General features: G+C 35.7%; 1 protein-coding gene across 1 annotated transcript in view; it reads right to left on the bottom strand.

The window, feature by feature from the left end:
- The window catches only part of PTPRQ (protein tyrosine phosphatase receptor type Q), a 220149-nt gene that overhangs the window by 175456 nt on the left and 17415 nt on the right, over positions 1-27278 (bottom strand). The window contains exons 7-14 of the mRNA XM_010383675.2: positions 25508-25636; positions 22511-22657; positions 16255-16427; positions 7364-7544; positions 5743-5904; positions 5464-5643; positions 4732-4839; positions 4308-4589 (exon numbers count right to left, since the gene is read on the bottom strand). Coding sequence (XP_010381977.1) covers positions 4308-4589; positions 4732-4839; positions 5464-5643; positions 5743-5904; positions 7364-7544; positions 16255-16427; positions 22511-22657; positions 25508-25636 — 1362 coding nt within the window. The remainder of the gene's footprint in view (positions 1-4307; positions 4590-4731; positions 4840-5463; positions 5644-5742; positions 5905-7363; positions 7545-16254; positions 16428-22510; positions 22658-25507; positions 25637-27278) is intronic.

Below are 27278 nucleotides of genomic sequence, written 5' to 3'. Positions count from 1 at the left end.
GTGTTAGCCAGGATGGTCTCGATCTTCTGACCTCGTGATCCGCCCGTCTCGGCCTCCCAAAGTGCTGGGATTACAGGCTTGAGCCACCGCGCCCGGCCTCTGCTTGAATTTTATAGCTCAGTGTAACTTCCGATTTTGAAAATTTCGCATTAGATTTAAGTTTTCCCTCCACAGTTGTCTGCCTACCACCAGTAGTCAGTGTGTAAATATGCATTCCTGACCCAAGGCTGATCTCTTTTGCATTTTTATTCATTGACCCTTAGGGAATAACTAGTGCTGGATAGTCAGGTAGATAAAGCAAGACAGACTCAATGACTTACTGACTTTGAAGAGTGATGACACACTTAGAATTTTCTGAAATAGCACAGTGTCCCCCAGTTGTAGAAATATTTTATAAAGTACATAACTGATGAATACAAAGGAATGATTTTAATCAATTGGAATAAGCTGAACCTATTAAAATTCCAAAACAAAAAAATACATAGTCCATGATGATAGTATAAAAGGGGGCCGGGCGCGGTGGCTCAAGCCTGTAATCCCAGCACTTTGGGAGGCCAAGGCAGGCGGATCACAAGGTCAGGAGATCGAGACCATCCTGGCTAACACGGTGAAACCCCGTCTCTACTAAAAAATACCAAAAAAAACACTAGCCGGGCGAGGTGGCGGGCGCCTGTAGTCCCAGCTACTCGGGAGGCTGAGGCAGGAGAATGGCGTGAACCCGGGAGGCGGAGCTTGCAGTGAGCTGAGATCTGGCCAGTGCACTCCAGCTTGGGTGACAGAGCGAGACTCCGTCTCAAAAAAAAAAAAAGGGTGGGGGGGAAGTTACCTTGAATCTGCCAAAAGACTTGTTTGGCATATATAGCTTTAATGTATGCAGACAAATTTTAAAATGTAATTAATTAATACAAATAAATTTATGGGGTTCTACACAAAATTTTGGTCAACATCTAAGTTATTATCCACTCATGGTTGTTGCAGCGAATCAGACAAGGTGTTTTGTTAAAGGCTTACTGTAAAGACGGTTATGTCTTAAAAAGGAAAGGGAATATGTATAGATCATCAAAAGAGTAATTTGTATGGGAACTTCTCAAAGTTGTATTTATGATTATTACACCCTATGAGAAAATAAAAGCTAATCTTAAGCTTGTTGGAAAACTGCACAGTCTATGATTAAAACACACACACACACACACAATCAATCTTGTATTGAGTTTTCCTGCTTGAACATAAGGGTGTTTTACTTCCAAGCATCAGTAAACTCTATTTCTCTTAAAAAGATAAGACGTTTAACCAAATAATTTACTCCTATTTTTAATTAGTAATATTAACACATCACTGAGTTAACACATCACTCAATTTCTCATGAAAAAATATTGAAGAGTGGACCCATATTTTTTACATGAATAGAAGGTATAATTACTGTATTTAATAAGATTATTTTGAGCCTAAACACAGAAAAACAGTTGCTCTTGAGCTCGTCTTGCTTCAAATGACATTTGAGACCCTACTTAGCATTCTAGCTTCCTCTTTTGCCAAAGGAGCTAAAGTGGGTGGTTTAATAGCAACAAACATAATCTAGGAAAAGTCACTAATGTAGATTCCATTGTCTTCCATTTTCATCCAGGTGGAAAATGCACAGACCTTGAGACTACCCTAACTTAGGACAGAGAGCCAGATATCAGGAAGATGGGCATTAAACCTTGTACTCCTAACTGCTAGGCCTGGCTAGGGAGCCATGGGATATATTGGTTTCCCCTTCTCTTTATTTTTTTAGCCATCTCCGGATTCTATTAAGTGAGGCCTGTAATGGGGCTCAGGAGGCCTATAGTCAAGCCCCAAGTACTATAACTTATGAGTCCTTTTACCCAAATTGTCCTAGGTCTCCTTACCTAAAAAAATAAAGGGTTCTGCATGTTTTCTAAGATACTTTCCAAAATGAAAATTCTCATTTTAAACTAAATCTCAAAATTTGTATTCACTTAAAGTTTATTGTCCCTGTCTTCAAATTAAACTCATACAAACAGAAATAAAACAGAAAATAAAAGTACATTTTCAATACTAAAAGATTATGTGCATGTAATAATCAGAAAACAAAAAAAATTGCTTTATAATTCATCTTTAAAATAAGGTGTTCCTGATGCTGTGGCCACTTAAACGAAATACTTGATAAGCATTCATAAAAATGGTTATTCTTTCATATCACAATAGAATCTTTCAAAGTTATTATTTTCTTCCCCATGCTGGGCAGAAGCCTAACAATAAAATATCAGTGTAACAATGAACAGAGAGATCTTAGATATAGTTTATAATTTACCAGCTTTGTTGATTACTTCTAAAACAGCATGTGCTGTGAAAGGGAAATGGGTTTTACAGTCAGATAGCTTTGGACTCTAATTCCAGCTCATCACTTTTCAGCTGGTGCCATTAGGCAATTAAACACCCACCAACTAATAAAACTTAAGGAGGGAAGGAAATCCTTTTCTTCTACACTGCTTTATCCCCAGGAGGGCCTAGTATATTATAAATATTTTTTGAATGAATGAACCTCTCAAACCCTCCATTTTTCATTAGATTCTGTTTTCCGTGAAGATAACAATAATGTACTGCTTTAGTTTAGAATTTTTTCAAGACAATTTCTGTGAAACCCATTAGCAGGCCCGTGACACTTAATAGGTGCTAAAAATATGCTTGTTTCATTTCCTTGACCCACTGCAAAATAAAACTGAGTCATTAAAGAGCAGACATTTTTCTCAAAAATACTTATTTTACGTACAATACCTATAAAAGCAGTGAAACATGCCAATATATGGATTAATATCAATTAAGTGTCACTTCAAAGCTCTTGATAATGTAAAATGCTCCTTTCATTACCTTCTTATTCCTGCAATTTCAACTACTGCCATTATCTATGGGCTCTTTTGTATCATCTCATTGTGTTCATTTCTGTGAAGAATCTCAACAGGATACTTTTATACAAAAGTAAGCTACTTTACTAGATTTCTAGATTCTCAAGGTCAAGACAGAAATTCATATATAGTATCTGGCTGAACTACATGAAATTGCTGATATTTGGCCATTTGTGACCTATAAAAATGGTAATTTAATGTGGTCCCACCAGTAGCTAGTCAGTAAATATTTATTGTTTTAAATGTACAGATAAAACAGTAACTTTATATTCAGTTATTAATTCTCAGAATACATTGTAGAATTGGCCTAATAGTTATGCCACCAATACATAATTGTAACACAATATAAACAATGAAATAAGATTATCAGACAAACTGTCTTCCTGTAGTTTCACCAAAACTAAAACACAAGTAATTCCTTGCTTGCATTACTTCCTTTAGAAGGGATATCCTCTCCCAACCCACCCAGCAACCTCTATAACAGGGATCCCCAATCCCAGGGCCACAGACTAGTACCAACCAGTGGCCTGTTAGGAACTGGGCCACACAGCACGTGAGCGTCATAAAGCTTCTGTATTTACAGCCACTCCCTATTGCCTGAATTACTGCCTGAGCTTTGCCTCCTGTCAGATCAGTGTCGACATTAGATTTTCATAGAAACGCAAACTCTATTGTGAATTGCCCATGCAAGGGATCTATGTTGTGTGTTCTTATGAGAATTTAATGCCGGATGATCTGTCACTGTCTCCCATTATCCCCCAGATAGGACTATCTAGCTGCAGGAAAACAAGCTCAGGGCTCCCACTGATTCTACATTATGGTGAGTTGTATAATTATTTCTTGATATGTTATGGCGTAATAATAATAGAAATAAAGTGCACAATAAATGTAATGTTCTTGAATCATCCTGTAAACCAGCCCCACTTCCCTCTCTAGTCCAGGGAAAAATAGTTTTTCCATGAAACTAGTCCCCAGGGCCAAAAAGGTTGGGGACCTCTGCTCTATAACATTCTTCTGCCCATTCCTCCCTCCTCATTAAGATCCAGGCCAAATGCTGTCTCCTCCATAAGTCTTCTCCAGGCATGCCATTCAATGGCAAGTAGCCATTCAACCTACAATTTATAGGTACATTGAAAGAATCCTTGGTTTCTTAAGGTCTTTTCATTTGAAAATTCATAGATTTTGATTAGTAGTTCCCTTATATAAATCAGACTTTAAAAAATTTGTACAATAAACCTTTTCCTGTACTTTTGCCTGAAATAGAAAATTAATTTCTGGATTATACAAAACAAAATAATGAGGGATTTTAGCTTACATAAAATGTAAGCAACATGGCAACTATCAGCTATGCTTACCATATCACTATGTATTATTAAACAAACAAAGCAAAACAAAGCTCACCAGTCTCCAAAGTCCTTACAGAAAGTAAAGAAGATATCTGATTGCCATGACCAAATCTGGTATAAGACCTTACAGAAATGTTATAGAGGGTGTAAGGTCTTAAGTTCCTTAATATTATGTCTGTTGTTGATGTGTTCTTCATATATGAAGTGTCTATATTTTTATATAGCACTTCATAAGCAGTAATGATCCCATTGGGCTTTTCAGGTGGTGACCACTTCAACCTTATTTCATTTGCGGTAACATCAATTACGTCAACATCTTGAGGTGATGATTCTGGTTCTAGGGGAAGAAAAGAAAATTTTTAGTACCTATATTTTTATTGTTGCTTGTTGCTTTAGACCCTAGAAGTGGCATGAAGTGAAGGCACTGAGCATGTACAATCACTTTTAAAAACAATTAAAAATGCAACTGATATTCTTACCATCTTCGGGAGTTCTCACAAAGATGTCATTTTCTTCAGACAAAGAACTCTCTCCAACGTGGGTTGAGGCTGCCACTCTCATTTTGTATTTTGTGTATTTCTTTAACCCTATAAGGACAATAGACAAACTGTTTAATGTCCTTAAAATAATATTCTTGGGATTGGTGTCATTTAATATAAGACCAGTAAGAATAATTTATATGGGGGACTAGATTATCTATATCAGCTTCCAAATAATTGCAGTCTCCTCAAATTCTTGGGCTTATAGGCCTTTCCATGTTGGTAGTTTCAATTTCTTTCCTAAAATATTAAGGCAATAATTTAAAGTTGAAAAAGTAACTTTTTGGCACACTGCAGGGGGTATAGTTGACTTGGCACAAATACCATGTCAGCTGAATTACTTCAGCTGATTTTTGCATTCGTACATTTTAGTCTTCAGTAATAAGTTATTTTGATATACCAGATATAGTATTCCTTAAGTTAAGTAAATTTCTATGAGGCTTGTGATCTGATGCTTTTTAATCTTTGTGGGTAAATCTAGTTAAAGAAAAACACATTTAACCGAGTAATGTATGCAGGTATTTTAAAAAGATATCCATGGCGACACAAAACAACAAAATATGAATTGACATAGCATGTGTTCTGTAGTATATAAGGCACAGGGAAATGGGCATATTTTCCACCAGAATAGAAATGTAAAACAAACAACAACAATAAAATGTTGTTTTCTACCTGTTATGAGAAAGCTGTTATCTATAGTAGTTATCTGGAATGCTCTGTTTGTATCCAGTTCCATTGCATAAATCGTATAGTGAGTTATTTTTCCATTGGGATATTCTGGAGGATCCCAATACAACAAAATAGATGAAGAACTAATATTTTTATAGTTTATAACTTTAATGGAGCTTGGCACTTAAAAAGAAGAATGAACATATGAATGAAAAGAAAAAGTATCACAGTGTACAACAGCAATATCTGCAGGTAATTGTTTCAAAGGAAATACATCCTTACCTTGCTCACGTGTCCTAACATTGAGAACTGTTGGTGGTCCTTCTCCCATGATGGTGAAAGCAGATACACTAATCATGTGCTCAGTGAAAGGTACAAGTCTCCTGATAACATAAGACAGCTGTTCAGCTGCAATGTCAGTAATATACTGATTCCTTGTAGTTACTGTTTGAATTCAGTAAAAAGAGAAAAAAAGATGTTTGGCTTCAGAATCAAAATTATTTTTTCCTTAGACTGTAAAATCTTAAACCTGACTTCTCCTTATTCATTAATCTCTCCATGCACATCTCTATTAAAAGTAGATATGTAATAATATAAACATAAAAATATTAATTTTAGGGATTGTATTGAATTTCTGAGTACCTCCCAATAATAACGACAAACACTTTGTGCTGATAATTTTGCTAGTTTTTACACATTACTCTGAAACATGACATTAGTGTTTTTAAGAAAACATAACTTTATTAAAGAGACTGGTTAGGAATGTTTTCTGAAAAGAAAGAGTAGGCAATAATATATAATTGAAATATTATAAATCAATACCAGGTTTTAGTAGAAGAGTTAAAGAAATACATAATTGAGATATTATAAATCAATACCTGGTTTTAGTAGAAGAGTTAAATAGTTTTATTTGGACTTAAATTTCACCATACATTCACACATTCAGTAAACCAAATAATTCTTTAAAACAAGCATGCTTGGATAACTGACAAATAAATATCCCAGAAGGATTTCAAATGTTAGATTTTCGCTTTCTTTAGAATTTGTGCTTCTAAAACTCTTAAGTAGCAATTAGGTCAAACTTTAAGTATTTAAGGGAACATCTGCATCAGAAATCATGGGACTCTTAATTTTCAGTGTTACCCTCCAGTCATCTTTGCACAAGAAAGATGGATCAGTTAAGTGCAATATAAATATCTATTCAATGTAATGTGATTTTTTTTACTAATTTTACCATAAATAGAATAACACTTTTAATTTTGAATGGGACAAATACCAAATCAGAGAAAAGGTAATAAAATAAAATATTCTTCTCATTTAACATTTTAGAAAAGGTAGAAAGAGAATATGTGTCAGGTGAGTATTTTTAATTTGCCATACATGACATTCTCCGTTTAGAAACTGTAAGAGCCACTGACACTGAAGAGCAAGTGTATACACTAATGACATCACCACATCGTTGGGGTCACCTACACCTGTTTATCACACCATGCACTAGAGTTGTAACTTTCTGACCTATTTACCTTTAGTGACATTTGAAAACCTATTAGTCAAAAGCTGTAGGGAGTGTGAGGCCTGTAAATGATTTGAAGATATGTTAATCCCTTCCCATCACACCTGCTTTGGCAACTGTAATAACTGATTGTCTATGCAGCTTGGCCGGAGACTCTAGGGTGCTACTTTCTCCAGGAAGAAGGTCAAATGGGTTAGGAGGGGCCAGCTTCTGCCTGTGTGGCATTTCCATTTATTGCATGAGGTTTTCCGACAGCTAAAAAAAAAAAAAAATTGACTCCAGCCCAAGGACCATTAATAATATGGCTGAACTCTACACTAAGGTTCATTTCTGTGCTAGCTAGCACTGGTGGTTTAAATGCACTTTATAGAAAATCAAAATTCTACCTACCAACTGGTGAAGTCTGGTCTTCAGCTCTATTCCTTGCAGGAAAGTTATTATCTGGATGATTGTTATACATAAATGTAGCAAGTGAGTGAAGGTCAGATGACATCTCTGCTGAACCCTCATATAATCCTACCATTGGCTCTACTATGTTCACAATTTCTGGAGCCATGGGGTCATTTATATACTGTAATTAAAAGTAGATATTTTAAAAGACTGTGACAGTTATACTTCATGACTTAAATCAAGTATTAGTTTTAAAAACTTATAACTTTGGAATCATGCTGTTATAAAAGATAACATATTTTCATGACCACTGTCTTCTTTAGATTCCAAAATTTCATTCTCTGGCTACTAATACTCTGCATCATTGTAGCACATTGTATTTCCTGAGAGAACAATACTGTATTTTGGGAAGGAGCAGATTTTGTTCTGACTTGAGTTAGTTTCTTTATGGTAAGATAAGATGTCCTCATGCAAAGGTTTCATGACTGAGATATTGTAACTGCTCACCCCCAGATGATAAGTGTTCTAGGCATACTGATGTATTAGAATGTGTTTTGCTTCTCTAATTACCTGTCCTCATTTGTATGTACCATACATGAGAGGTCTACATGCCTGCTTGATATACATCAACGATAATAGTTTATAATAGAGTGAAGTTACATACCAGAATAAAACTGCATGGTAATATTAATAGTTTTCACACAGGATTCATGGCATACCTGTCAAGACTCTGGACTTAAGGAATATTTAAAGTAACTGCAATTGTTCCTAAATCCTATAATGTAATTCACACATGTCAAGTTCACCAAAATGGCAAATACTGAGGTGAAAACATCAGGAACAGATTATGGACGAATACGGTAGAGGTTTTTATTTAGCTAACAAGATGATTCTCATTTCTCCATCCCCACTAGCATAATTGATTGAAACAAAATGGGGAAAGGTGTTTTAACCAAATAATATTGGATATTTGTGTAGAATGTTGACTTTGGAAATAAGACTACATATTAATTAAAGAAAATGTTGCTTTAAGGGACTTAACCAAGTACAATGTGTGGACTTTCTTTGGAGTCTAATTAGAACATACCTAATCAACACAGGATGTGAAGATAATCAAGGAAATCTGAATGGGTTCTAGGTATTAAATGATACCAGGATGGTATTAATAATTTTGTTCATTGTGGTCATGGCATTATTTTATGGGTGGAAATGTCCATGGTTTTTAGAAATTCGTGCTTAGATATATAGGAACAAAATGATGCTAAGTCTGGAATTTATTTAAAAACCTGAGGCAAGAATGGCAGCCTATTGGTGATTACTGAATCCAGGTGGCAGGTATATGGAGGCTTATTAGACTCTTTTCTCTACTTTTAAACCTGTTTGAAATTTTCCAAAATAAAATAGTTTTGAAAAAAGAATATGCTGAAAAATCTACTCTCTTGTGCTAATTTTTTAAAGTTCTGCTTCAAAACTTACCTCCAAAACACATTTTTTTAAAAAAGTGTTCTACTCCTTATCAATCCCATGCTCTTTTACCCTCAGAGTTTATAATAATTAATTCATAATATAGGTTTCAGTTGTTTATAAATTTTGGTATATCTGTCTTTTAATTATCTTACATGTGTTGGAGTTGTCTTCACTCAGAGAGCCAAAAACAGGTTTTCTAGGCCTTAGGAACATAAAAACACTTAATAGTTTCCAAAAAAAAAAAGAAAGTAGGTGCTCAGGAAAAAGTTCAGTAAAGCAAGAAATTTTATGGCATTTCAGTTAACTATCTACAAAGGCAAGTTACTTAAATATTAACTCTTCTGAAAGATAAAAGAATGGAGAAATGAGTCAAAACATTTTCAGTCCTCCGAATATTTACAAAACACAATTGTCTAAATCTTGTTACAACTCTACCCAGAAAAGTGTTGTCATGAAAAGCAGCAGGTTTCCCATAAAAACTACTTTTTAAAAGTTGTGATGAAGAGCTATGGATAGGGAACTCTATATGGGTTTGTTCCTATGTCCTTGTATAGAACAAAGTAAAGGTCTTCTATCTTACAACAGCTCACTTCAGCGCTGCCTCCACGGGGAAATTAGGGAGGGCAGGAATCACAAACACATAACTCAGAGAAGCTCTGGTGTTGCAGTCAATACTTTATGCCCAAACCACACAGCTGTTTCCACTATCAATCAGTCACCCTTTGAAAATCTACTGTATACAAAGCACTATAGAATGAACTATAGTGAGGTAGTACAAAGAATTTCCCCCTCAACCATGGTTTTGCATTAAATCTCTCAATATTTTCTATCCCATGCCAGACAAATTATTGAGGGTTAAAGCATAGCATCCCATCAATTACATATGTTAAGCATCTCTGCTGACAAACTGCCATTTCAAAGTGAGAGTTGACCTGAATGCTTTTGACTATGTGAATGACTCCCAAATTCTGATATTCTGACATTAGAAAAACCCGCCATAACTTGGGCAATGATTTGAACATTGGCTTTGTAATAACCCAGAATGTTATCACTAAGTGTGTCCTGTTGCGAATATTTCTCACACTTAACCTCTTAAGAAAAGACATTATGTTAGATGTTAGTCAAGTTTTCCTAATGATAAAAAAGTAATAATATTAAAAGCAAAAATGTTAGGAAAAAATTTGGATTTAAGGGAGTAGTGGGAAGGGGCAGAGAGAAGCAGCAGTAGAAATGAGAGAAATAGGAGGGAAAAACGTCCATTGCAACACCTAAAAATTCCCAACTCACTGCTACTACTGACATTCTGAATTAGATATTTTTCTGTTGCGGGGGCTGTCCTGTACATTGTAGGATGTTTAGCAGCTTCCCTGGCCCCCACCTACCTTAGCTGTGACAATGAACATGTCTTCAAAGATTAACAAATGTCTCTTGGAGAGCAAAATTGCCCCTGGTTGAGAACCATTGAGTTAGGGAATGTCACAATTTGTCAACATGAAAGGCCTTGCATATGCTGCTCAGGAATTCTTGGAATTTATGTGAAAGAATTAGGAGTCTTCAGAGTTAAATTCCTAATCCACCTGAATAAACCAACTTGATTTTACATGTAATAATCTTCATCATAGTGAATGTGATTTTATTTTCTAAAAAATCATATCTATCAGTTTAGGGTCACTGGAGGTCTACTGAATTGAATTAATGAAATGTTTGACTTATTCTTAAGAAATGCTTCTATATTTTAATGTACACTATAACATGATTTGTGCTGTTATCAAGAAGTGGTAAAAAGAAAATTTTTTAATCAGCATATGCTTGGAAATCTTCTAAAGGACACCGTATTGTTCAACACATTATTCAGGTGAGCAAATCTTTAAGTCTTGACTATGTTTATGTTCCTAATGCTGAATAAAATAAACTTATCTCAAGGCATTGCTAAACTACTTTTGGGTTCTGTCCTCAGCCTCATTCCTAGCAACCAGCCAAGCATTTAGCACAAGACTTTCTTCTTACGTTCACCAGTGACAAACGTTGATATTCTCAAGGAATACACTGGATGAAAAGATGCATCTTATATGAATCTCAGAAGTCTGTAATATTAGGCACCTATTTGTCTATTGGAGAAAAATGTCTCAGGTTTCTAATAGAACAAGTACTGGATGGAATCTGACTGAAGTTCAAGCAAAGAGCAGTCCATGGAAATGACTTCAGGGATTTTTAGACTTCAGTCTCAGTGGAATGAGGCTCCCAATGAAATGATCGTTTTTTTATTTCACTATTTTGAAAGAAGGAAGAAATTTACATTGAAGGAGAAAATAATTATACTCAATTTGGCTCCATTCAAACTACATACAGAATATTGTGTTCAGTTGAGTAAGAGGATCCTTGACAAACTAGAAAATATGCACAGGAATATAATCCATGATATAAGGGACCTAGAAGCCATGACTAACAAAAACTAAGGATATTAGGTCTTTGGAAAACTCTGACCACTATCTTCAATGAGAAAGAGTTAAATCCTTGTTTATTATTGTTGTTACTGCAAAGGCTAACGTTTTAAGCTTCTGTGTGTTACAGAGTGTTAAACACTTTTACTCATTTGAACTTGCTTTATTGTCCCCCAAAGAGATAGATTATTTTTATCTCCATTTTACAGTCATCTGTTCAAGTTCACAAAACTAGTGACAGCCAAGGTAGGATTGGAACATTTTTCCTAGTTCCGAAGTTCATGTTCATAGCCACTATAATCTACTGTATTGGTCTAGAGAGGAGAGTTAGGACCAACTGATGAAAATTAAAAGACAAATATTTCAGTTCAAAGTAAAAACAGCATAGTTTCTCATTCATCTATGGGTTTCTGTGTCTAACAGAGTGCCTAAAACCCCATGATTACTTAAGAAATAGATCCTTGTGGGACCATAACAAAGAATACTTCAAAGCTTATAGTATAGGAGCTACTTTTGTAGTGGTAGATATCCTATAATAGTTGATAAAATATTTTAACAGAGGTTGGATTCACATCATTTATTAGGAATGTTATAGATCAGATTCATATGTAAGTGTGGAAGTTGAAATAAAATATCTCAAACCCTGAGACTCATTTTGCTAATGTAATTTTCAAATATTTGTTTAAATATTAAAAGTAAAATCTTATACATATTTCAGCTTATTTAAATAATCCATATTTATTCAGAAACAAATAGATCATGGGAGTCACTGGAATAAAAAACTCAATAAGGGTAATGAGATCAAATCATGCCTAGCATAGGAGGGTTATATTATATTTTTAAGTTTAATAATCATGATATATGTACATGGCTACAAAAAAAAAAAAAGGATGATGAAGGGTTTATAAGGAAAATGACTATTCCCTGTTTATACCTTCCCTACCTCTTACTTCCCAGAAGCAACACTTTAAACCACTCCTGTTTTCAGTTCTTATGGTGTTTACTTTTAAAATACTCAATAATATGCATATACTGCTCTGTTAACACTCATTTATTTTAGAATCTATTGATTTTTTGCAATGATAGTGAAGAGTTAGGTTACTTAAATACATATATACCTTCGTCATCTGTTCTCAATTCTTATTAGGTTACTTTCATAATGTAAATAATATACTTAAATCTGGAAGGATTATTCTAATAGGTGCTTGAAGTATAAAATAGTAGGCTGGGGGAGTGTAGTGCATGGCCTCTCAGGTAGATACCCATTATACCCACCTCCTGTTGTTCCTGCTTTGTAAAATCTCCTCTTCTTGAGTGAGTTGGGACCTATGATTTGTATCTAACCAACAGAACAAGGCAAAGGGCATAACATGTCTCTCCCATGATCACATTATATAGACCCTTCTTACTGGCTTGATGAAGTAAATGGCCATGCTGAAAAAGGCCACATGGAAAAAAAAAAAAAAAAAAAACTGTAAGGCACTAAGAGGAGTCTCCAGCCAAGAGCCAGCAAGAATCCAGGGCCCTTAGTTCTAACTCCAAAAGGAAATAAAATCTGCCAAAACCTGAATAAGCTGCAAGTGGATTCTTCCCTAGTCAAGCCTCCAGATGAGAACACAATTCAGCTAGTTTCTTACTTGCAGCCTTATGAGACTCTAAGAGGAGAACCAGTCTAAGCTGTAACTATATATCTGACCCAAAGAAACTGTGTGATTATAAGTACGAATTGTTTTAAGCTGCTAAGCTTGTGGAAAATTGTTATGGAACAATGGAAAACTAATAAAGTGAGATAACAGTAGTCCAGGCAAGGGACTATGCAATCCTGAGCTGAAGTGGGAGATACAGAAATAAAATAAAGACAAATGCAGGTCACATTCTGGACGTAGACATAACTGATCTTAATATTAAGTGGCTATTGAATGCTAAGTAGGATCTAAGTCAGAAGTGACTCCAAGGTTTCAAGCCTTCATGACAGAGAATAACGGTTCCATTATCCAAAAAGACAAATATCAGACATATGTAAACGCCATAAATGCTCACTCTCAAAGTCTTCTGTACCACGGTTTCTTAGACAATGACCTTCAGGTCTGAGATCTGTGTTACGTACAGTCAGAGGGATTAGAAAATTCTAAACCCAGGTACCAAAGCTTCAAGTCAGCCCCTCTTTAGGCCTTATTCTTGACACACTGAAACTAGTAATTGCCTGGACAGACCTTATGGGTGTCCTGTGGGAACCTGCACAGGTCACTGTCTGTGTCCCAATATCTCTGTCCTCATTCCCATGTCACATCTTCCTTCCCATCATGAACCAGGCCCTATTATCTCAAATAAGATTCCTGTTTCGTTTTATGGGGAGAAATTAATTTAGATGTAATGAGCCCTGGCAGAACCTTCCCACAAATGGCTGCAATTAGGAATCCAGAGTGTCAGAGAGAAGGATCAGAGTAGAAAGCAAGGCGTAAGAGTTAGACAAATAGGAAGCAGTGATTGAAACTGTTAGGTCATCAAAAGAAAATGTTATGAGATGGCTGAAACCAAAGCTCTGTGGAATATCTTTACTAAAATGTTAGAAAAGAGTTAACTTTTTGAACTATCTTCATTTTTAATTGTGCAAAGCCAAAGGATTACAATGTCACAGTACATAAAAGTGCAGAAAATATTAAGGAACAAATAGTGCCAAAAGCTGAAAAGTGGGGGGACAGAGGGATGGATTTTGAAGGAGATAAGAACACAAGGGTGGTTAAAAATATTTAATCCTTGTATGGGACACTGGGGAGGTCACTGGTGACTTCTAATAAGACTTCAAGGATTTAAAGAGTTCTTGAGTTGCAGAATGAGGTTACTTTTTCAGAAGATAATAGAAATGAGAAGAGAGAGTCCTTATCCTGAGGGAGGTACCAAGGTCAAAGAAAGGAATAACAAATGAAGAACACACTAAACCACAAGTTGTATTTCTTATGTCATTTACTCCCAACCCTGTAAGGTGGCTATATAAGCCCTTTTATAAAAATGAAGGCATCAAGTCTCCAAAAGTTGATTTGTCCAAGGACATAGGCCTAGAACACGGCAGAGCCAGGCCAAGAACCCAGAGCCATTTGGATTTAAAGCTTCTGTCATATCTGTCTCCCCACATCAATCTCCTGAAAGGTAAACCCAAACACCAGTTACACGGGGAAGTAGAAATATCAGAAATGAGTCTGATCTAATAAAGAAAGATATAATCAGAGAAATAAAGAGAAGTATAATGTCTCCTTTCATTGAGAGAGGATAAGGGAAGTAATATTGGGAAGCAACTAAAGTGGATGATCCTATGCCAAGATTAATGATCACAATAGGTCACAATTAATTAGCACAGCACTTACTATATGCCAGGTACAGTTCTAAGCTCTTTACACACATGAACCCATTAAATCCTCATTATTAATCCTTTGTTATAGGGACTTATAGAAGAAGAAATTGATGTTCAGAGAGCTCAGGCCAACTTTCTCAGGGTTAAACAGTTAGTAATGGCAGAACTAGAGTTTAAACCTGGCTTACACTCTTAACCACTTGCTATATAGCCCAGTGAGAGACAAAATCATAATTCAAATCCAAATTTGTACGTCTCCAAAGCTCATGTGCTCTCTACTATGAGACGAGAATTGCAGACCAAATAGAGACAGAATCACAAAAAAAAAAAAAAAAAAAAAAAAAAAAAAAAGCCTTTCTAGAACCCCTTAGCCTAATAGAAAAACAGGTGTGGCCGCCCATTCAATAGATGTCATTAGCAGAAGTGGGAAACCTGTCATCTAGTACTAAGAAAGCTCAGTATCTAATTTAAGACCTTCTCAGCAGGAGCAAAGGGTTAAGCTTTTGCCCTTTGCCTGAGTTGTCAACTAAAGTATCACAGAAAGCATAATTCAACATCTTTTGCACAGAGGAAAGGAATCAACATAGGATTAAAATTTAACCCTGGGTTGAAGATGGTGAGCAACTTGGAGTGGTAAGTCCTGGGTGGCCAGAATGCATTGAGCACATGGTAAGGTCAACTGTCACGTACAGGTAAGTGCCAGAAATAGAGGAAGGCTGGGACAAGAAATAGAATGAAAGCACGTGTGGGGAAAAATAACAGCACAGGTAGAAGCAGCAGCAACTCTGAAACAAAACAGCAGATGCCAGGTGCTGAATAACTATCATGTTTGTTTTTAAGGCCCAGCGATTGCTGCACTGGTCCTAAGAATGTTTATTCTTTGAGTGCCCCAGGGAGCAGCCAGTATCTGGACATGACTAGCCTGGAGGCTGAAAGGGTCTCACAGGTGAACAGTTGGTGAGGTGAGGTGAACAAAGACAGTGAAAAGAAAAATCAATGTTGCCTGTACTTCCTAACAGAAACAAAAGGAAAAAAATAAGACTTCCAGTGTGAATAGAAGCAAACACATTGCCTAAAGATCCTGGTTCTCTTATTTAAAATCTAGGAAATGACTTAAATTTCTTTTATTTAGTACTGTGATTTCTTAATCAAATGTAATTTTTTTTTTTTTTAAAAAAAAGAAGCAACTCTGAGAAATTTAGCTTCCCAAGACCAAAGAGAACAGAATCATTTGTCAACAGCAGCTACTAAAATTACTGTGCCCTTCACTGGCAACTGTTCCAAATTGCAAGCACAGCCTTTAAAGGAGTACTTAAATCATAACAGGAATTTCCAAACAATTCATTAACTAATTTAGAATAATAATATTAACTTATGAAAATACCTTTAGTCCTGTTTAATTGCACAATTAATATTTTTCATATTATGAAAATGAATAATAGCACTTAACTAATAATATATGACCTAAAATGAAATATGATCTAACTAGATTATCAACATGCCCCAAATTTACTTTACTTTGTACTAGTAAGTTGTCACATATTTTATGTGTGTGTGCTAGCAAATCTTCCAAGCTATCAGAGCCAGAACCAAGTAGAAAGGGCTCTCCAATAAGTGAAATAAAAATGCAATACCTCATTATTTCCTCTGAGCAAAGTATTTTCCAAAATTATTCCTGTTTCTGGAACTAGCACTTTCACTCGGTATTGGTTAATAATTCCATTTGGTTGTCGTGGTTTCTTCCAAGTAATTCTTACTTGCGTGGCTTCTACCTCTGCAAGTTGTAAATCAAACACTGCCCCTGGAACTAAGAAAGAAAGAAAAGAAAAAAGGGGGAATTTAAAAATATATTTTCAAGTGAAAAAAGTCCCTACATTCTTAGCTCACAATTTAAGATACATAAACACTTCTATTAGAAAATAGACGAGGTTGGGTGCGGTGGCTCACGCCTGTAATCCTGGCAATTTGGGAGGCCAAGGGAGGCCAATCACCTGAGATCAGGAGTTCAAGACCAGCCTGACCAACATGGTGAAACTTCATCTGTACTAAAAAATACAAAATTTAGCTGGGCATGGTGGTGCGTGCCTGTATTCCCAGCTACTCGGGAGGCTGAGGCAGGAGAATTTCTTGAACCCAAGAGGCAGAAGTTGCAGTGAGTGGAGATCACACCACTGCACTCCAGCCTGGGAGAAAGAGCAAGACTCCATCAAAATAAATAAATAAATAAATAAAATAAGTAAATAGACAAAAACAATTTATTTTGTTAAAAATTAAATATGTCTTTAAAAAAGGATGAGTTCACATCCTTTGCAGGGACATGGATGAAGCTGGAAACCATCATTCTCAGCAAACTAACACAAAAAACCAAACACCACATGTTCTCACTCATAAGAGGGAGCTGAACAATGAGAACACATGGACACAGGGAGGGGAACATCACACACCGGGCTCTGTTGGTGCGTGGCGGGGGTGGGGGGGTAGGGGAGGGAGAGCATTAGGAGAAATACCTAATGTAGATGACGGGTTGATAGGTGCAGCAAACCACCATGGCATATGTATACCTATGTAACAAACCTACACGTTCTGCACATGTACCCCAGAACTTAAAGTATAATAAATGTTTTAAATTAAATGTCTTTAAATACATGGATATTTAAAACTAAATTTCTAAATATTGTTCTTGAAATATAAGTAAGGAGCAGAATAACAGAATAATTTTCCAAAATAAAAGTCATAACATTTGTCTGAAACAAATTAATTAATGAAAATAATTTTCTTGAGAATCTGCCTATTTGGAGATGATTAATGCCCAATTGAAATCTTCATGGTTTCATAAAAATTTTACCAACAGATTGAAAAATAATATTCAGAAGACTCTGAATGCAATGAAATACAGTTGGTAAGTTAAATTAGACTGTGTTTTAATTTATTACATGAAATTGTTTGAAGAGTTGATTGATTTTTTCTGATATTTTAAAAATAATCATGTTATTTTCAAATTTCAGGGGCCTTTATTCATTGCAATAGTAAAGAAAAATAGGAACAAACCAATAATTGGTTTAAAATAAAATGCAGTAAAAAGAACTTAAAGCAAATTCTAGTTGTAAAGTCACCAAGAGTGACATCTAGGGAACTTCCCAGTTTCACAGGAATAATGGGCAAAAAATAAACATCCCCCGGCTTTTGACTATTTTTATTTACAGTTCAACTTGTGATTATGAATAGCTCATTCATCCCTCCAACCTCTACTTTCCTCATCTATATAGTGGGTGTCATTATAGCTTTCCTATTACTATACAGGTTACTATAAGGAACAGAGTTCAAGAAAATTTCTCAAATTTCTAAAACTTTTAAGAAAGTAAAAATGACATAAAATTATGATCCCTTATGATCAGATTGTTGTTACACTTTAAATTAATTTCCCCAAGCTATCCGGCAGTGGTACAGGTTTAGCAAATTCTAGTTAGAAGACAGGCATATAGTCTTAAAAGGGAACAAAGGAAAAATGACCGCCTTTCTTTTTAAGACAACAGAAAGGAATTGAAAAATAATTTTACAACTCCCATATATGTTATTTATAATGAGGAAATATAATTATGCTTAAGTTGGCTTTATAGTAACTATAACTATACAAAGTTTTCACCCCTTAGATTGAGTTTTTTCCTTTGTCTTCATGAAGTAACCAGTAAAGACTCCCTGGATAACGTGACAATCGCTGGGCCATTCATTCGTCATTCAACACACTGAGCATTGATCATATGATCACTGCTCTAAGCACTTGAGGACAGAGGAAAGAATAAGACAGATAAAGCCCTTTGCACAAGTCACCTCTAGTATGAGTTTTATTTCACTAAAATATATTGTACCTAGAGGTCATGTTTGTATCATCGTATTTACCAACATGCAATTTACCAATATGCATTTTTCAAGGGTGGAGAAACTTTCCAAATAATTGTGTGGTGTAAAATAACATGGCTATTTAAACAGCAAAGCTCTCATTCCATCTTTCTTTAAAATTTTATTTTGTAGTTTTTATGCAGACAAAACAATAGCCAGTATTGCATAACTTAAGTCACAGAAGAGATCTGGCATTTTTTCCATTTATTTTGAACTGATGTAGAATCTCAACTGAAAAAAAAAAACCAGCTAATGACTACATTGATCATATTAATCAGGCAACTAAACCCTGCCTATTGAAAAATAAGTGAAATGATCAAGTCAATGCAACACACTAATGTGTTAGATATCAAATACTATGCAGGACAGCAGAAAAATATATATATTTTACTGTCTCTTATTTTGCTAGTGAAACCCAAGAGTAGTAGCAGACACTATTTATCTTTTAATTAGAATATATATTTCTATATATTCCATATATTACTTACTTTCTTAGTAAGTATTGCCCCATGATACTTAATGACAAAAATTACAATCCAAGTAAAGATTAAGTGGTTCTATATTACCTTAAAATATACCTCAAACTTGCATAAAAATAATGACTATAAACATCTTTTTTTTCTATTTAAGCTTAGGGGATAAAGGAAATGGAGTAGACAGCATAGTATCTTGTCTTTAAAAAGATACTTGATCTGTTAGACCACAAACTCTTATGAGGAAACCAGAGAAGACTTTAATATTGACACAAAATTAACTCAAGATAATCAAACACGCAAGGCAATTATTCATGGTTCAGCATCAATTTTGAAGGTGTTATCCATAGGAAATACCTACAAGCCATACTCAAGTCAATATATTTACAAATTTTACAAATAAATGAGAAATAAGTTAGACATCTGACCAAAAAATCCTGTATTTTCTTTACCCCAATACCATTTGTTTCCAACTTCAAAATTAATGCTGCTCAATGATGAATTTTCTAGATAGGGGCAAAATAATTTTAATTTTGAAGGCGTTATATACATGGACTACCTAAGAATCATTCTTGAGTTAATATATTTATAAATTTTACTAATACATTAGAAACACAGTAATATACGATTTATTAAAATATATTCCAAATGATTTGAGGTGTTCAAATGAAAAACTATGAGAAGAAATGAAACAGAGACAAATAGCATTGAGGTCAAAGAAAATACATTAAGATCATTTTTGCCATTATCTAGCAAATTAAACTTTCTTTACAAGTGTATTTTGAAAAACAAGTAGTAAAACTAAAGCCACTGCAAATCCTGAAAACACAAAGTTGGCAGGCTCTCAGTTATTTTCCTACAAATATTTTACTACTCTTTGCAGAAAGTAACAAGTTTAAATCACTGAGGACAAATGTCTACACTGCCACAGTCTATTTAAGAGGGAGTAAACAAGAATCTTAGAAATTTGTCTGCTTTTAAGAAATGGTCATGCTAAACTACCCTGACAGAAAAGTTATTAGACAATATTGAAGCATCCCAGTTTGCTTATTTTTTTTTACCCCTCACACAAGTTAGAAGAATGTTGTTGCCTATGTTACATTTGTCAGCATTATCTGATTTTGGAACAGGCAACTCTATGACATTTTATAGCTTTGGAGATTATTATCTTTTTTCCAAAATCATTTATTTTCGTGCCTATGTAGAAATCTACTCATCAAAATATTAAGAGACATATAGAAGGCTTAGGAAATATAAAAGAGAACTGCTAAAATAATAGGATGCTGATTTTCTTTCAAAGTAGACTATGGACCATAACATCCCCAGGGGTAATGAAATTAACTCCACTGTAATGTAATAGCACATAACATTCTCTATAAGAGGTCAATGCAACATTTTTCTACGAGTATTTATAAGAGTACCAATTGTTTTAAAAGGTAATTTAAAAGAAGCAAGCTAGTCCTAATTATTTTTTAAATAGATGATAGACTGGTTTAAATATGGAGAAGAAAATAAAGTAACTTTAATTAGAATACTAAAAACCCTGTTGTATTAATGAAAAGGATAATATAAAATTAAGAAATCATTTTTAAATTGAAAGTAGATAGTTCTAATGAGTTATCACATTGTTCTCATATAGTTTAGAGATCCATTTATTTCAAAGTTTTAAATACTGGAACCAGGATTAATTAGTGGTGTCAGAAGTAGAAAGCTACATTTACTGCATTTGCCAGAGTATTCCACTGAAGCAGCTCCCGAGGCTGAACTATCCCCAGAGAACTCCATGGATGAAGGCTAGCATGAGGATATAAGAAGTATGCCAACCCTGCCTTTGGTGGAGCCCATCAGTTACCAGGAGGCCCCTCTAAGACCCACCAGTGTGTGGTCTACAGGAGGAGTGACTCAGGAAGATAACAGAATGAAACACAGGAAAAATTGCTTTTTATACAGGTGAATGGAGTCATCGACTTAAAATGATTTGGTGTGAAAAACAGGCCTTGTGAAATATACTGAACGATGACCTTAAGATTCTACTTCTTTTCTGGATAAAAAATGTAGAAATTAAGGCAAGTAAATTTTAAAATAATCTAAGACAAATAACATGGCATTGTGCACGGCATACGCATTATCTATTTCCCCATTTTTATCAAATGCTATAATCCAAGAATGATGACAATAAAAATACGTTTATTGAGTTGTGGATTCTGTTTGGAAGCACCAAAATCAGCTGGTCTTGAAAGAAGACAATAGTTCAGGATTTACTTAATTGTATAACAAGAATAGAAATCAGTGGGTATATTGAGTTGGTTGAGAAAACTCTATTAAGACCAAAATCAAGGGCTCTGCTTTATTTAATCATATCTGTAAATCTGTCTAGCTTCCTAGGAAATGCTTAAGAGCAGCTTTTAGGTGGAGATGGAGGAAAACTTAAGATTTAAGGGAGAAGCTACACAATGCTAAGATTCTTCTTATAGAAACACAATGGTAAAATTTTAATTCAAAAAAAAAATTTCCTTATGAGTATGTATAACTTTCTTATATGTATACTAAAACTATATATATATATGTCAGAATTTTCATCTGAAATAGATAAAACATAACTTTTATGTTCTTTCAACAAAATATCAATGATTATTTCTTTAAAGGGGAGAAGTACAACATTTCCTAATAGTTACTGCCCTCTAATGGTCAAATGCTTGAATGATGAATGTATGACCTGTGTGTGTGTGTGTGTGTGTGTGTGTGTGTGTGTGTACATGTGTATATTTCATTTATAAGTTACTGTCTGTTAGCTTCCACATAAACAAAGTCTGGAAACTTTTCCAAGTGTTAATGTGTTATAAGAAGTTACTGTTATTTTTCTCCATAATTACAATCCCTAAATAGAAATGAAGGCATTTAGCAAGTTCAGTGTGGGCCAGAAAGGTATGTTGTGAAATAGTATGGAAACAATTTTTTTAAAGTATAGTTCACCTAAAACAATGATGTTTAATGAATACTTATAAGGAAGTTTCTTGAGGAAAAATACTCCTTTTGTAATTTCAGTAAATGCTGGTAAATCTGTATCATGCATCCACTCAGAATCTTCACTTGCTTAGAATCCCGTTTTGATTATAAACATATTTTGTTGAAAGAATTGGGAATATAGGAATTCCTCTAAACACTAGCTCTGTGAGAAAAAATAGATTCCACATTTAAAAATGTAGTTAAACCGTACTAAATGTGTTTGTTTACCTTATGACTTCTTGAGGTTTTGCTAAATTTTATTGTGAATCTCTAACTGGCCAATACTATGTATGGTATTTCCTAACTTTACCTGATCTTGGGTTCCTTTTATTTTGAAGCACGCTATGAGTTTAATGTTCTGGAGAACACATGTTTAGAATGAATTAGGTAGTAATTTAATAAGGAAAAATATGATTTAAGTAAATATAAAACAAATTGCTTCTAATATCATGTTTTACCAATTCATGAAGTTCATAAGCATACCAAAAATATCTCACTCATTCTCTGTTCTCACCATCTGGTGGAGTGAACACTGAAAGATTTGACTTGGGCCCAGTCCCTGCATTGGTTTCAGCCGCAACATAGACATCATACATCGTAAATGGTGTTAGGTTAGTGAATGCAAACTTAAGGTCTTTTGTGCTGTTATCCAAAATGCGACCTGCAAAAAGTGGAAGACAGCCATGGATTATTTTTTATCAAGCATGCAATCATGTTCACATTTAAGTACAGAGCCAAGGACAACAATTCAAATGTTAACCTATGCACTAAAATTTGTTATTATAATATCAAAACTGGATATATTTTAAACATGTGGGTTAGTAGTACATTTATATGAATTTAATGAAAATAAATGAAAGAACATGAAAATGTTCCAGTGCTTAAAATTACTTTTATTAAATCATAAAGCCCTTTTGAATTACAAGGTTATTTTTGACATATTGAAAAGGGAAGCATCAAATTTTATCAATTCAAAAAGTGACCAGATTTTATACTCAAATTTATTCAATTAAAATGCTAAATAATTTCATTATCTTCTATAAGAGGATATATTTAGAAAATATTTCTAGTTTGCTTCTGAACAAAATTCCTTAGTCTGTCAGCACCATTCTTTAAATGTTCGACTTTGCTTTAAATGTTTCCTTTACCTTCTTGCTCTAACTACAAACTGGCTTTTTCCTAAGAACACTGCTTTTGTTCCCCTGCAGCCAGTTCCAAATGGTGGCAGTCTGTTTTCCCCCCACAGCTCTCAAGTAACCACGCCTTTAGGTGTAGGTGTTGTTCTTGTTCCTCATTGCTCCACTTTATTCACTATCCTCTCTCTCTCCTTATAAAAGCCCACAGCTCTAAATACTATATTACCAGTGACATCCACTAGCCCTCACAGTTGTCATAATCTACTAACCTGAGGGTCATTTACTCTCATTTACTTTCATGATCCAGTTTTGGTTCAAGGCTACCATCTTAATTTATGCTGATTTTAATATCCTGAGAGATAATCCTTAAATTACTTAGATATTTCCTTAAATAATCTAGTTTTCCAGAATTTCAGCCACTCCCTCAAGATTATAACTTAGACACTACTATCATCAATTACTCTGTATCGTTAAGAATCTCAATTTCATGCAACTTTTTCTAACCACTTTTGCCTATGTCCTTTACATTTCCTCTGTAATCCTGAACTGATAATTCTTTAAATCCACTGAAATCAACAATCCATTGATTTAATCACCTATTTTATTTTTGTTTTCTTTTATTTGGCCCCTCACCACTTGATTTCCACTCTTTACCCAGCTTCAGTGTCAACTTCAATTATAATCACTGCCTTACACAGGCCTCCAATTCCCTTGCCCTTCTCTTGTTGAAGGGAGTTGGTTTACAGCACAAAACCATTAATTGATATCACTTTATTTGTAGCCAAACCTCAAATGAGCCCTACATGGTGCCTGGAATCTTACTCAACTTACATAGTCAATGTTCCAATCACTCTACTCTTCTAGATGATTATTTTACACTTACTCTTCTCTGCTCAGACCTCTAACACTTTCTGCCCTATCTTCACTCCCAACTAATGGTCTTGCTTCCCACTACACTGAAAAAAGTAAACCAATTAGAAAACATTTGCCACAGGCTCCCACCAACACAACTATATATTTACCAGCATCTATACCCCTATACTCTGCCTTACAGCCTACAAGAACAAATTATAGACAAATCATCTGTTAGTATGGACAAATTATCTGTATTCTTATCTCAAACCAATAGCTACTTTTGAGCAAAAGATCTCACCTACCCACACAGACACCTTTCCAGTAATTCTCGTTTTTCTTATATCATTAGCATTTTCCTTATTTTCCTCATTTCCATTAACACCCACTGTTCCAGTGATCTTCTCCCATTCGCTCTTAAACTAATTAGTTAGGTATTTACCCCACATGTTCCACCATACTGGAAGCATGTGATCACTCCCATTATGCTAAACGCAATTATTGCTAAATGCCTCTCACTTGATTTATCAGCCAGTCTCACAAATGAAAGAGTACTTCAGCCAATTATTGAACAATATTATCAGATAGAAAAGATGTAGCTGTGTATCCATGTCTGTTTCTGTGTATTGGATGGGTGGGTGGAGGGAATTATCTTTTTTTTAGGGAGTAAGAGTATTTCAGAATTTTAAAAGCATAAGTTACTTAGGGATGAAAGATAAGGATTACCCATGATGGTGACGTGTGATTCATACCATAGAAACTGCAAAATAAAATGAGTTGGAACTTTGTATCTTTTTCGATGCCCCCAAATAAATGATAATATGTGGCTTTATGTTATTTGTCATTGTTAGAACTAAACTTCTTTCATAGAACCATGGGATCTCAATCAGGAGAGAATTTTAGACTTTACATAATTCACTTCTAATGATATAATATTTGAACCTCTCAAAATATCTCTGGCAAGTGGATGCCCAGGTCCTGCTTGCTTACAAAGATGGCGAACTTGCCACTTTATAAAGCTGCCTAAAATTTTAATAGGTTTTCTTTTTTAAAGCAGTTTTAGGTCCACAGCAAAATAGAGCAGAAGATACAGAGATTTTCCATGTTATTTTTAGAGAGCTCTTTCTAATGATTAAAACTAGGCTCCTAGCAGTGAATAGAAATCTAATTTAATATAGTCAAAGTCCATTGTTCTTCATGATGTAAGCCAAGGCCTTCTTGTTCAAATATTTGAAGATGTATATCTCCACTAACACTTTTTTCTTGAGGAGTTATCTCTAGTTTTTCACATGCATCACATGAAATGTGGAATATGAATAGTGGTGTTTTGTCATTCTTATACTCATTTATGGTTTTGAATTAAAAAATCAAAGGACTTCACTTTCTTTATGACTTTCCTATTGTTTGCTTCAACCTCAGGGTCTTTTAAAAAGAGTCTGATACTTTTAAAAAGAGTTTGATATTGGTAACATATTTTATTATTCTCACACCAAAAGACAAACACAAAACCAATTAAGGCTTACCTGATGGTCCATATAATTCAACTCTATAACTAAATCTCCCTGTTACTATAGTTGGTGGGTCCCATATAATTGAAAAGGACTTTCCTGTGACGTTGCCTGTTACGCAGTTTTGTGGTGGTCCTTCAGGCACTAAAATAATCATATAAAATAAATATATAATATATATTTAAAATTAAAGTACACCCTATTAAATACACATAATAAAACACAAAGGCAAAGAAGGAAAACAAAATATCACACTTGAAAGCAAAGAGTTTTTTTAACTTAAAAAAGAAAACATGGAATATAATTGAAAATTGTGAATAACACATGCTGGATCATCAGATAAAGTTATTTTTAACAATTACTACTACTCCGGAGGACGCCAGCCGCCTGCTCTCTTTTGTTCTTGGCCCGGAGCTGCCTGCCGCAGCCCAGCCAATCACCACCCGGCCGCCCCCTTCCCCTCACTTCCGCGCCACTCTGGGGGTTCTCCCCACTCGCGCCCCCCGGTCCCATGCACACCTCCTGCTGACTCGACCCCCGCCTGGCTACCCCCAGTCAGCCACTTCCGCAGGTGCTCTCTGCTACTTGGGAAACTGAGGCAGAAGGATCACTTGAGCTCAGGAGTTTGAGGCTGCAGTGAGTGAGACCTGCTCTCTTAAAAAGAAAGAAATAGGGGGTGGAGCAAGATGGCCAAATAGGAACAGCTCCAGTCTCCAACCCCCCGCTGGAGCGACACAGAAGACTGGTGATTTCTGCATTTTCAACTGAGGTACTGGGGTCATCTCACTGGGGAGTGCCAGACAATCGGTGCTGGTCAGCTGCTGCAGCCTGACCAGCGAGAGCTGAAGCAGGGCGAGGCATTGCCTCACCTGGGAAGTGCAAGGGGGAAGGGAATCCCTTTTCCTAGCCAGGGGAACTGAGACACACAACACCTGGAAAATCAGGTAATTCCCACCCCAATACTGTGCTTTAAGTAAACGGGCACACCAGGAGATTATACCCACACCTGGCAGGGAAGGGCCCACGGCCACGGAGCCTCCCTCATTGCTAGCACAGCAGTCTGCAATCTAACCACAAGGCAGCAGCGAGACTGGGGGAGGGGCGCCCGCCATTGCTGAGGCTTAAGTAGGTAAACAAAGCTGCTGGGAAGCTCGAACTGGGTGCAGCTCACAGCAGCTCAAGGAAACCTGCCTGTCTCTGTAGACTCCACCTCTGGGGACAGGGCACAGCTAAAAAAACAACAGGGAAAGCAGCAGAGACCTGTGCAGACCCGAACGACTCTGCCTGACAGCTTTGAAGAGAGCAGTGGATCTCCCAACACGGAGGTTGAGATCTGAGAAGGGACAGACTGCCTGCTCAAGTGGGTCCCTGACCCCTGAGTAGCCTAACTGGGAGACATCCCCCACTAGGGGCAGTCTGACACCCCACACCTCACAGGGTGGAGTACACCCCTGAAAGGAAGCTCCCAAAGGAAGAATCAGACAGGTACACTCACTGTTCAGCAATATTCTATCTTCTGCAACCTCTGCTGCTGATACCCAGGCAAACAGGGTCTGGAGTGGACCTCAAGCAATCTCCAACAGACCTACAGCTGAGGGTCCTGACTATTAGAAGGAAAACTATCAAACAGGAAGAACACCTATACCAAAACCCCATCAGTACATCACCATCATCAAAGACCAGAGGCAGATAAAACCACAAAGATGGGGAAGAAGCAGGGCAGAAAAGCTGGAAATTCAAAAAATAAGAGCACATCTCCCCCTGCAAAGGAGCGCAGCTCATCGCC

Source organism: Rhinopithecus roxellana, chromosome 10, assembly GCF_007565055.1.
Source record: "Rhinopithecus roxellana isolate Shanxi Qingling chromosome 10, ASM756505v1, whole genome shotgun sequence".
Taxonomy (NCBI): Eukaryota; Metazoa; Chordata; class Mammalia; order Primates; family Cercopithecidae; genus Rhinopithecus; species Rhinopithecus roxellana.
Note: the sequence above shows the minus strand (reverse complement) of the source record. Positions and strands in the feature narration are given on the sequence as shown.